Here is a 12412-nt window from a genome sequence, read left to right on the forward strand (position 1 = left end):
TCATTATAAAGACTGGACCTGTGTTTTCCTTAGTATGGGGAGCCCCCAGATGAGAAAACTCCCAACAATGCAGGTTTGGCACCTTCTCTTCAGTAGAGCGTCTTACAGAGATACTTAGATCAGAGATGTCTAACTCAAGGTCTACAGTCTGCATGAGTCTGCAGAGATCAGATTAAAGTGAAACTGGGGAATATTTATCAAAATAAAAAAATATAAACCACACGGATAATGTTAATTTTTATTTTGTTTTGTTTTCTAGGTCAATCTATAGCCTCAGGGATCTGTTTCTATTTGAGTTATACACCACTGTCCCAGAACACTGGGAAGTTAAGTGATTTGCCCCAAGATCACATAGTCAATATGTGACAGAGATGGGACTTGAATTCAGGCAGATAGTTGGTGCTGGACCTGGAGTCGAGAAAACCTGAATTCAAATCCAGTCTCAGATACTTATTAGCTCTGTGATCCTAGACAACTCACTTCACCCCTGTCTGCCTCAGCTTCTTCAACTGTAAAGTGGGGAGAATAATGGCACAAGGGCTGTTGTGCTATGAGATATTTGTAAAGAGCTTAGCACAGTGCCTGGCATGTAGTTGGTGCTAAAAATGCTTTTTCCTCTTCTTAGCCCTGTGGCCATCTCTCTTTTCCACAATAGCAGAGGCTATCATTCCATCAGCAGGTAGTAACATTCCCAAGTATACCAGTATCAGATTAAAATGTAATTGGGAAATATTTAAGAAAAATTGATAAAGTAGAATAGAACATAGAAAAAAGTTAATATTCTCAGACCTCATCTGGTCTGTATTTTATTCAGTTTTAGTACCTCATTTTAAGAAGAACATTGATAAAGTAGAAAACATCCAAAAAAGGCAAACAAGATGGTAAAGGCTGTTGAGCTACTTCCATATGAAAATTAATGGAAGGAAATGGATATTTTTAACCTGGGATCAATTGGAAAGGCTGTCACAAATATGAGGGAGTACACTTATTCTTTTTGGTCCCAGAGGGCAGAGCTATGGAACATAGGTATAAATTTCAAAGATGAAATTTAAACAAGATGTCACCAAAGAGCCATCTCAAAATGGAATGGGCTGCAATGAGTTTGGATGACTACTTTTCAAATATGTTATGATGGAAATTCTTTTCAAGTACATGCTGAACTAGGTGGCCCCAGAGGTCTCTTCCAACTCTGAAATTCTGTGATTCTACAATTCTAATTCTTGTAACTTTTTAGTGGAAGAAAAAAAATTAGATTTGTTTGCTTATTAAGCAAAACATAATTAGAATACAAATAAGCTTTCCTTATTTTCATAATAGAATAGAATGTCAAATGTAATTTTGGAAGGTTTCTTACTACTTTGGTTTCTTTGTGTCCTGTCTGCCTCCGTTTGTGAAAAAGTTGACTTTACACATAATTTAGAGTTGACTGTACAATTATATCTTCACTCCTTTCTCTGATGGCTTTTACTATATACAGTGTTCTCCTGTTTCTGCTCACTCCACTTTGAATGAGTTCATATATGTCTTCCCAAGTTTTTTCTGAAACCATCCTGCTCATCATTTCTTGTAGCATAGTAGTATTCCATCACAATCATATACCACAACTTGTTCAGCCATTCCCCAATTGATGGGCAGCCTCTTCATTTCCAATTCTTTGCCACCACAAAAAGAGCTGCTATAAATATGTTTGTACATATTGATCCTTTTCCTTTTTTCTTTGACCTCCCTGAGATATAGTCGTGGTATTGCTGCATCAAAGGATATACACAGTTTTGTAGCCCTTTAAACACTATTCCAAATTTTCTCTTTTCATTCTTGATACCAGTAATTTGGTTTTCTTCTTTCCTTTTTTTAATTAGATTAACCAAAGGTTTATCTGTTTTATTGTTTTTTTCATAAAACCAGCTCTTAGCTTTATTTATTAGTTCAATAGTTTTCTTAATTTCAATTTTCTTAATTTTTCCTTTGGTTTTCAATATTTCTAATTTAGTGTTTAATTGAGGATTTTTAATTTGTTCTTTTTCTAGTTTTTTTAGTTGTATGCCCAATTCAATGATCTCCTCTTTTTCTATTTTATTTATGTAAGCATTTAGAGATATAAAACTTCCCCTAAGAACAACTTTTGCTGCATCCCATAAGTTTTGGTATGTTGTCTCATTATTGCCATTCTCTTGAATGAAATCATTGATTGTTTCTATGATTTGTTCTTTGACCCAATCATTTTTTAGGATTAGATTATTTTGTTTCCAATTATTTTTTAGTCTATCTTTCCATGGCCCTTTATTACATATAATTTTTATTGCATCATGATCTGAAAAGGATGCATTTACTATTTTTGCCTTTCTGCATTGGATTGTGAGGTTTTTATGCCCTAGTACATGGTCATTTTTTGTGTATGTGCCATGTACAGCTGAGAAAAAAGTATATTCCTTTCTATCCCCATTCAGTTTTCTCCACAGGTCTATCATTCCTAACTTTTCTAATGTTCTGTTCACCTCCTTAACTTCTTTCTTGTTTATTTTGTGGTTAGATTTATCTAGTTCAGAGAAGGGGAGGTTGAGGTCCCCCACTAGTATAGTTTTGCTGTCTATTTCTTCCTGTAATTCCCTGAACTTCTCCTCTAAGAATTTGGATGCTATACCATTTGGTGCATATATGTTTAGTAATGATATTACTTCATTGTCTATGGTGCCTTTTCGCAGGATGTAGTTTCCTTCCTTATCTCTTTTGATAAGATCTATTTTTGCTTTTGCTTTGTCTGAGGTCAGGATTGCTACCCCTGCTTTTTTTACTTCAGCTGAAGCATAATATATTTTGCTCCAGCCTTTTGCCTTTACCCTGTATATGTCACTCTTTTTCAAATGTGTTTCCTGTAAACAACAAATTGTAGGATTATGGTTTTTAATCCAATCTGCTATACGCTTCCATTTTATGGGAAAGTTCATCCCATTCACATTTACAATTATGATTACTATCTGTGTCTTTTTCTCCATCCTTTTCCCCCCTGTTTCTGCTTTTCTTTCTCCTTTCTCCTTCCCCCCCTCACTAGTGTTTTGCTTTTGACCAGTGCCTCCTTGGATCCCACCTCCCTTCTATTATCCCTTTCCCTTTTCTTCCCCTTTACTCTTACTGCCTCTTCCCTCCCTTATATCCTCCCTCCCTTTTCTTTCCCCTTTCCCTTCCTACTACCTATAGTGCAAGTTAGATTTCTATACCTAACTGATAATGTTATTCCCTTCTTGAGCCAAATCTGATGAGTAAGGTTCAAACAATGCTCATCCCCCTCCCTTCTTTACCTCTGCTCTAATAGGTTTTTGTGTCTCTTCCTGTAATGTAATTTACCCTTGTCTGCCTCCCCCTTTTTCAGTACATTTTCTTAGCTCAGACTAATCCACTTACTTGGATCCATTTAACCCACTTGATTAGATTTTTTTTTATCATTACATCAAAGTCAACTTCTATCCACCCCCTTTATGTATACTCCTTTAACATGGTATAATAACAATACAGTTCTCAAGAGTTGCAAGGGTCATCTTCCCTTGTAGGGATGTAAACATTTTGCCCTTATTAACAACATATCGTATCTTTCTGTCCCATTTATCTTTTTACGTCTCTCTTGAATCCTGTACTTGAAGATCAAATTTTTTGTTGAGCTCTGGTCTTTTTGTCAGGAATGTTTGGAAGTCCCCTATTTCGTTGAACCCATCTCCTTCCCTGAAAAATCATGCTCAATTTTGCTGGGTAGTTAATCCTTGGCTGCATTCCAAGCTCCTTTGCCTTACAGAATATCATGTTCCACGCCCTGGTCTTTTAATGTAGAGCCTGCAAGGTCCTGTGTAATCCTGACTGTGGTTCCATGATATTTAATCTGGTAATTTTGGAATTTAGCTATTCTATTCCTTGGCATTTTCAATTTGGGATCTCTTTCAGGCGGGGAGCGGTGGATTCTTTCTTTAGTTATTTTACCTTCAGGTTCTAGGACTTCAGGGCAGTTTTCCTTTATGATTTCCTGAAGGATATTGTCCAGGTTCTTTTTTTCATCATGGCTTTCAGGTAGGTCTATAATTTTTAAATTGTCTCTCCTGGATTGATTTTCCAGGTCAGCTGTTTTACCCATGAGGTATTTTACATTTTCATTTATTTTTTCATTTTTTTGTTTCTGTTTGACTGATTCTTGCTCTCTCATAGAGTCATTAGTTTCCATTTGTTCAATTCTAATTTTTAACATATTGTTTTTTTCTGTTAGATTTTGTACTTTCTTCTCCAATTGGTCAATTGTATTTTTAAGGGATTTATTTTCTTCAGTGTATTTTTTTTCCAGTTGGCCAATTGTACTTTTAAAGGACTCCTCTACCTCTCTCATTTGACTTTTAAAATCCTTCTTGAGTTCTCCTAAGAAGGCTTTTTGGGCTTCAGACCAGTTCACATTCCCTTTAAATGTTGCAGATGTGGGTTTGATGACAGTGTTGTCCTCTTCAGAATTTGTCTTGATCTTCACTCTTCTCATAATATGAATCTATCGTACGTTTCTTTTTACTCATGGCGTTTCTTTATTCCCTGGCCTTTAAAGAGATTAAGCTCTCTGCTGGGGAGCACAGGGCACTGATCCAAGCTTCTTGTGTTGGGAGCCTAGGTCTTGGTCACTGGCTTTGTGTGCTGGGGCCTCTTATGTTGGCAACTGGAGGCTGTAGGGTTCTGGCAGCTCATCTGGTGTTGGGCTGGAATCAGCAAGGCTGGGACTTTCAGATAAATCTAAGCTGCCTGCTTTTCCTTTCCTTTAGCTTTGTTTAGCTCCTTTTAGATAAGTGTTGCCAGGTGTTTATCTGCCTGGGGCCCCTTGCAATGCTGCCTCCCTCATTTCTGTTGAGGCACTGGAAGACTTCTTTACTGTAGAATGCCGAGGCACCTGCTGGTTCTCGGAGCTGGTTTCCACCAGTTACCCCACCCTCACTGAGGCACTCGGAGCTACAGCTGTTGCGTTTGCCTGCTTGACCACCTGGTCTTCGGGATCCCCTCCTGGTTGGCAGCTGGAGGCTGCAGGGTTCTGACAGTTTACCTGGTGTTGGGCTGGAATCAACAAAGCTGCAACTTTTTGGCACCTCTAGGTTGCTTTTTTCAGCTCCTTTTCTTATTTTTGTTGAGGCTCTGGGAGACCCGTTTGCTGTAGAATGCTGAGGCACTAGAATCCAAATTTTCTCCAGAATGGTTAGACCAAGTTCACAACTCCACCAACAATGAGTTATTGTATTTTACCTATTTTCCCACATCTATGTTAGCATTTATCATTTCTAATAGGTGTGAGTTGGTACCACAGAGTTGTTTTAATTTGCATTTCTCTAATCAATAGTGATTTAGAGCATTTTTTCATATGACTATAGATAACTTTGAATTCTTTTTCTGAAAACTAGTATCCTTTGACCATTTATCAGTTAGGGAATGGTTCTTATTTTTATAAATTTGACTCAGTTCCCTAAATATTTAAGAAATGAGGTATTTATCAGAGAAGCTTGCTATAAAAATTTTGGATAGTTTATCATTTTCTATGGTACCTTTTAGCAAAATGTAATTTCCTCTATTATCTCTTTTAATTAAGTCTCTTTTGGCTTTTACTTTATCTGAGATCATGATTGCTACTCCTGCTTTTTGTGATTCAGCTGAAGCATATTAGATTCTGCTCCAGCCCCTTTAACTCTGTGTGTATGTTTTTCTGTTTCAAATGTGTCTTTTACAAACAACATATTTTCGGAATCTGGGTTCTAATCCATTCTGCTATCTGCTTCCATTTTACAGATGAGTTCATCCCATTCATATTCAGAATTATGATTACCAACTGTGTATTTCCGTCCTATTTTCTTCTGTTTATCTTTCTCTCTTTTTTACCTTATCCCGTCTCAAAAGTATGTTTTGCTTCTGACCACTGCCTCCTCTTATCCTACCTCCCTTTTATCACTCTCCTTTCTCTTATACCCTTCTCCTCCTACTTCCCTGTTCAGTAAGATTATTTCTATACCCAGTCAAGTGTCCATGTATTTATTTCCCTCGTGGAACAGTTTAGGAGAGAGTAAGGTCCAAGCGATGCCCAACCTGCTACCATTTTCTCTTCCACTGTAAGAGCTCTTTCTTCTGTGCCTCTTTTGTGACATTAATTTTCCCCATTCTTCCTTTCCCTTCCCATTTGTCCCAAGGCATCCTTCTTTCTCAACCTTTCATTTTTTTTAACATCATCACAACATCATCACCCATGCCCTGTGTATATGGAGAATTCTAATGACTGCCCCAATAATGATAAAGTTATTAGGAGTTACATACATCATCTTCTCATGTAAGAAGGCAAACAATTTAACCTTATTGAGTCCCTTATGCTTTATTTTTCATGTTTATTTTTTGATGCTTCTCGTGATTCTTGTATTTGAAAGTCAAATTTTCTAGTCAGCCCTGGTCTTTTCATCAGGAATGCTTGAAAGTCCTCTATTTCATTAAATTTCCATTTTTTCCCTGAAGGATTATACTGTTTTTTCTTGTTATCTTGGGTTGGCAAAATGCATCTCTGTGACCTTTGGTGGGCTCGGACCTCCAAAATTTGATTTGAAGTGTTATTTTAAAGTTGTTTGGAGAGGAAGGTTGGGAGAATTCAGCTGGATTGCTGCCTCTGATATGAACCCTTTTCAAAAGAAAAAAGATACAACCTTTAAAAAAAATTGAAAGAATGTTCCAATTAATTACTAATAAGAGATTGCAAATTTAAACAATTTCAAGTTTTACCTCACCACAAGCAAATTGGCAAAGAAGACCAAAAATTTATAAAAATATATAAGTTGTCAGTGTTATATGTTAGAGAATAGATACCCAAGCATACTCTTAGTGGGGCTATATATTGATATAACAATTCTGGAAAACAGTTTGGAATTGGATGAGAAAAGTTACTAAATTATTTATACCCTTTGAAGCAGGGATGCCCCCCTGCTGGACATACACCTTACTATTAAAAAGTCATTATATATACTGAAATATTCATTGCAGCACTTTTTGTGGTAGGAAAAAATTAGAAACAAAGTAGGTGTCCATCACTTAAGGGAAGGCCAAACACATTTTTGTTCACCAGTGTAAGAAATGTTATAAGATATAACAAACATGAGAAATTCAGAGAAAAGTGTCAAGATTTGTACAAATTCATACAAAATAAAATAGGCAGAACCAGGTAACCTAAATTCAGAATGACCACAGTAATGGAAGTGAAAAGAACCTAAAATGAAATAGTGCTTTGACCAGTCTAGGCCCTGGGAAGAGATAAGGAACTGTGCTTCTCTCCTTTTGATAGAAAGTTTAGAATTTATGGGTGCAAAAAGTTAAATACACTGTGTAACATGGTCACTGTGTCACTGAGTTTTACTTAATTGTCTTCTTCTGTTATAAGGGAAAGGAATAAATATTTTATTGAACACCTACTATGTGCCAGGCACCGTTCTAACCACTTTACAAGTATTATCAAATTTGGCCCTCTCAACAATCCCTTGAGGTAGGTGCTATTATTATCCCCATTTTGTAGTTGAAGAGACTGAGGTTGTCAGAGGTTAGGTGACTTGCCCAGGGTCACACAGTCAGTACATGTCTGAGATGGGAGTTGATTTCAGGCCTTTCCAACTCCAGACCCAGCACTCTATCCTCTGTGTCACCAGCTGCCTCTGTAAGGATAGGTTCACTGAGTGACTAACATGAAAACAAAAGAAATCCCCCTAGTATTTAAAATTCTTCTGTGTATAAGCCTAAGCTCATGAAAATATTGTTTTCGGGTAAGTGGCTACATCAGCTCATTGCAGGGTTTGGAATTACTCATGGCCTTTCTTCTTCATACCACTTAGGCTTGCATTTGTCTTTTGCTCACATAGTTGCTCTGTTCCTGAGTGCTAGATGCCAGATTCATTTTCTGCTCCTAATGCTTTGCAGCAGTCGACAGCTCTATTAAACTATTTGCAAATATGCTTCATTATTTCTTTAGAGGGTTGCAAAGCTACAGAGCTACCTATACCATGGGCTGAAGTCAGATGGACACAGAGGGACAGGAAATCGTACATGATCCATACTCATTATTTGAAGTTTAGGGAGTTCATTTTATTCATTAATTAAATAACTTTTATCACCCTACACTTGCTTTGTTTTTCTCCTAAAATTTGAATTCTTTCTTATTTTTATTTTTTTGCTTCTTGGTAAGGCAATTGGGGTTAACTGACTTGCCCAGGGTCACACAGCTAGTAAATGTCAAGTGTTTGAGGCCAGATTTGAACTCAGGTTCTCCTGACTCCAAGACCTAAGCTCTATCCACTGTGCCGCCTAGCTGCACCTAAAACTTGAATTCTTAAGAACTTTTGTTTTTATATCACCTAACCTTCCTTCCTATATCTCCCCTATTGCCGCCAAACTCTTTTAATGACTACAGTATACGGGAATTACCAAACTTTTGATATATTTATCACCCTTAGGCTATGGCACAGAAAGAAGATATGGAAGAAAGAATAACTACTCTTGAGAAGCGCTATTTAAGTGCCCAGAGAGAATCCACTTCCATCCATGACATGAATGATAAACTAGAAAATGAGCTGGCAAATAAGGAAGCCATCCTACGTCAGGTTCAGTATCTATGTCATGGTTCTATTCGGGAATGTCTGTGACGTCTCGCCATTCTGGAAGGATACAGGTTAATCTAAATTAGCTCTGGTGGTAGGTTTCTGTGAAATTAGATCACTACTTGCAGTAGAGGATGGGACAAAAAAAATATGGAATGGCCTAAGAATTGTTTTGTATGGTTTTTCTACTAGGGCACAGTAGAGATGCTTTAAAATGGCAATATTATTTATCATTGTGAAATCATAGCAATGCATAGTAATGTCCAGTATCCAAGTTTTTCCACTTGGTAATGCCCTTTATAAAAGACTAGGGAATAGTTTTACCTGATATCTGAGCATCTTAAGTTTCTATAATGGTATGAGAATATGTATGTAGTCTATTAAAACAAAATTTAAGCAGCATTTGCCATGTTATTGTAAAGCAGATACTAATTTAGCAGTCATTGAAGTAATGAAAGCGTCAGGGCACATGTATCTAGTGTTTGATTTCTTAATTTAATCTTCATAAGTTGTTGATGGTTCCCTCTGGTTTCAGATGGAAGAGAAGAACAGACAGTTACAGGAACGTCTTGAGTTGGCTGAGCAAAAGTTGCAGCAGACCATGAGGAAAGCTGAGACCTTACCAGAAGTAGAGGCTGAGCTTGCTCAGAGAATTGCGGCATTAACAAAGGTACAACCCTCGACGATCATTCCTGTTTGAAACCAGTAAAAACCATGACTTAACATGCTGTTTTCTTCATTCTAAGACACTTTCAAATTAGTAGTCCTAAGCATGATCATTGAGTATCAAAGTGATAAAGATTATATGCCTTGTTCGTATTAGTACTAATAACTATTTTTCAAATGAATTTCTCTCCATAATAGAAAGTGTTATAAGCCTCTGTAATTTAAATTAATTATAAATTATAGTTGATGTGTTCAAACCCTAATCAGTTTAAGATTTTAGAGATAGATGATTAAAAAGATAGATAAATTGATTTAGATTTGCATTACTATCTTAAAACAATAACCCTTCAGATTCATGCAGTAATCATAATTTTTTTTCACTAATGCGTTTGCATATCAGGAAAATAACAAAGGAAACAACTATAATCACTTTTACTTGTGAATGTGGCATACTGGATGCAGTGACTTTAGAGTTCACATATAAAGCAGTATTACTCATCAGACTTATTATTAAGGCAATCAATTCCTTTCAGCAGGAAGTCTGATGAAACCTGTTAAATCATCACAGAAAGGGTTACAAGTATTGAGTGGTTCAAATGTGGTTTCTATGGGTATGATTTCTAATATACTCAAGAAAAGTCAAAAAGATATTTAAGATTAGCTAATGTAGGACTGTCACTATATCTTTAGCAGAAGCTACCTATTTTAGACTTTTAGAATCACTCTGCTGCTAATAAAGTCTATTCTTACATTTTGCTATCAAATAGAAATGAAATAACTTCAGAGAGTACATGCATATATCTAGCTTTTGTCACAAAATCCTGATTTGATTGATGAGCACTTTTTAAAAAAAATATTAATTTTAAAATAGCCTGGTGTTTGTATGATAAAAAAAAAATTGCATTTGGCTAAATCTCCGGAGGCATTCTAGAGGTTGAGTTTAATCAAGTTCATATTAAGAATTGAAAACATTGGTAAGGAGGTTTCACAAAACAAGAGTTGTAGAAATGAAGATTTGAGCCGCTAACAGCATTTTTGAAAACTTGAGAGGCAGTCTTATGGGCCAGAAAGAGCCCTGGAAGTGGAATCAAACCTATGTTCAGGTTCTGTAATTATCACTTGATTAACTGTAAGAACTTAGACTAATTGCTTAGCTTCACTGAACCTCACTAGTTGTTCAGTCGCTTGAATTTGAAATGAAGTATTCCTGATTCCAAATCCAGCACTCTAACCATTGATCCATGACAGAGGTAATATGCATAAAATGGTTTTGAAAACCTTACTGTACTATATAGTTGTCAGCTATAATTTTTATCATATGTTATTATGAAATATAATTTCACAAAATAATAGATGATGTTTATATAGCATTTTAAGATTTGCAAAATCCTTTATATTATCTCCAGCATATTGCAATAAAAAGAATGATAGATTTGGAATCAAAGGACCTGAGTTCACTTCCTGCCTTAATCACTTATTACCTTGTGAACATCAGTTTCCTCATTTGAAAAATGATGAAGTCAGACTAGATAACCTCTAAAGTCCCTTCCAACTCTAAATCTAGGATTTATTTATTTTTACAACTTAGGAGAAGATAGTTTTATTCTCATTTTATCCTGTTTTGATCCCATTTATACAAAAAAGGACACTGTTTTGGTTTGGCTTTTCCCAACATTCACTTTAAAAGATACTGATAATTGGGGTAGTTAGGTAGCACAGTGAATAGAGCACTGGCCCTGGAGTCTGTAGGATCTGAGTTCAAATCTGGCCTCAGACACTTGACACTTACTAGCTGTGTGACCCTGGGCAAGTCACTTAACCCCAATTGCCTCACCAAAAACAAACAAAGAAACAAACAGAAAAGGCACTAATGATTGTTTTAATAAGCTTTTTTTCCCCTGAAATTAAGATCTTAACAAGTAAACAGTTACCCAAATATTGACAAAAGTCTATATGAGCTAACATTTCTAGAACCCAAGTGTTAACAAGGACCCCTCTGATCATTTGGTATGCTTCATCTACTCTTTATGCTTAGAAACCTATTGGGATTTGACCTTGCTGAACCAGGGATTATGGGACTTGTCTATGCTCATACACTTAGAAAGTGATTCAAACCCAGGACTCTCCTGAATACAACTTTAGAGTGCTTTCCACTCAATGATGGTGTCTTTAAGCAAATTGCTTTTTAATTCCTTTCCTGGCTCTTAGTTCATTGCCTCTATATTTCAACCTAGTTATCCTCACCAAATTTCCAAAATATTTTATTCACCTTTCTTCAGTTGTCTTCTCTTTTATCTACTTCCTTCTTTTATTCTGCTTCAGCATTCCTTTTTACCTCTTTCTGTCTCTTTGTCATTTCTGTCTTTTTTGCCTTTTCTCTGTTTTATTCAGTTCTTCTTCAAAATGTAACTTCTAATAAATCTTTCCTTGTATTTGCACATTGAAAGCTAACTGGTGACATTAATTCCAAACACGCATTCCAATCCCAAACCCTATATTGATCAATCAGCCACATATTAATAGGTTGTACCTATCTTGATACTTCTGTTATCAAATGTGATGTTACTTATTCAATTCAACAAATCCTTATAAAACACCTATTTCCTTTAAGGAAATAGACCCATGGTTTATTGCATAGAATACTGGAAATGAAGTCAGGTAGAATTATGTTTCATTCCTGATTTTGACACATATTAGCTAAATGATTGTGAGCAGTTTTCTTAAAATTTGGGTACCTTAGACAGCTCTCTCAGACTCTTAAGTTCCAGGATCTGTATCATTAGACAGAATTTACACACCAGTTATTCCCTATAGCAATGAAATCACACATCCTGACCTTCCACTGCCACCTTCCCCTAACCCCACCCTCCCAATGGACAGAGCACTAGAAATACAGAGATAAAAGCACAGTCCCTGCTCTTGGCAGGCTTACAATCAAGAAGCAATGGCATAACCTAGACAAAGGATTTGGGGGGAGTATTTTAGTTAGGTAATAGACTAGTTTTTGGTCTTTCTATTGAGTAAATTGTGAGTCACTTCCCCTCTAACACATTTGATTGGGTGTGTGTGTGTGTGTGTGGAGAGAGAGAGAGAGAGAGAGAGAGAGAGAGAGAGAGAGAGAGAGA

At 36.3% G+C, this 12412-nt stretch overlaps 1 protein-coding gene across 4 annotated transcripts in view; it reads left to right on the forward strand.

The window, feature by feature from the left end:
- The window catches only part of PPFIA2 (PTPRF interacting protein alpha 2), a 664632-nt gene that overhangs the window by 528638 nt on the left and 123582 nt on the right, over positions 1 to 12412 (forward strand). For all 4 annotated transcript variants that reach the window (XM_027842480.1, XM_027842481.1, XM_027842482.1 and 1 more), the window contains 2 exons: positions 8478 to 8624; positions 9157 to 9291. In XM_027842480.1, coding sequence (XP_027698281.1) covers positions 8478 to 8624; positions 9157 to 9291 — 282 coding nt within the window. The remainder of the gene's footprint in view (positions 1 to 8477; positions 8625 to 9156; positions 9292 to 12412) is intronic.

Source organism: Vombatus ursinus, unplaced genomic scaffold (genome assembly GCF_900497805.2).
Source record: "Vombatus ursinus unplaced genomic scaffold, bare-nosed wombat genome assembly UNPS02014874.1, whole genome shotgun sequence".
Taxonomy (NCBI): domain Eukaryota; kingdom Metazoa; phylum Chordata; class Mammalia; order Diprotodontia; family Vombatidae; genus Vombatus; species Vombatus ursinus.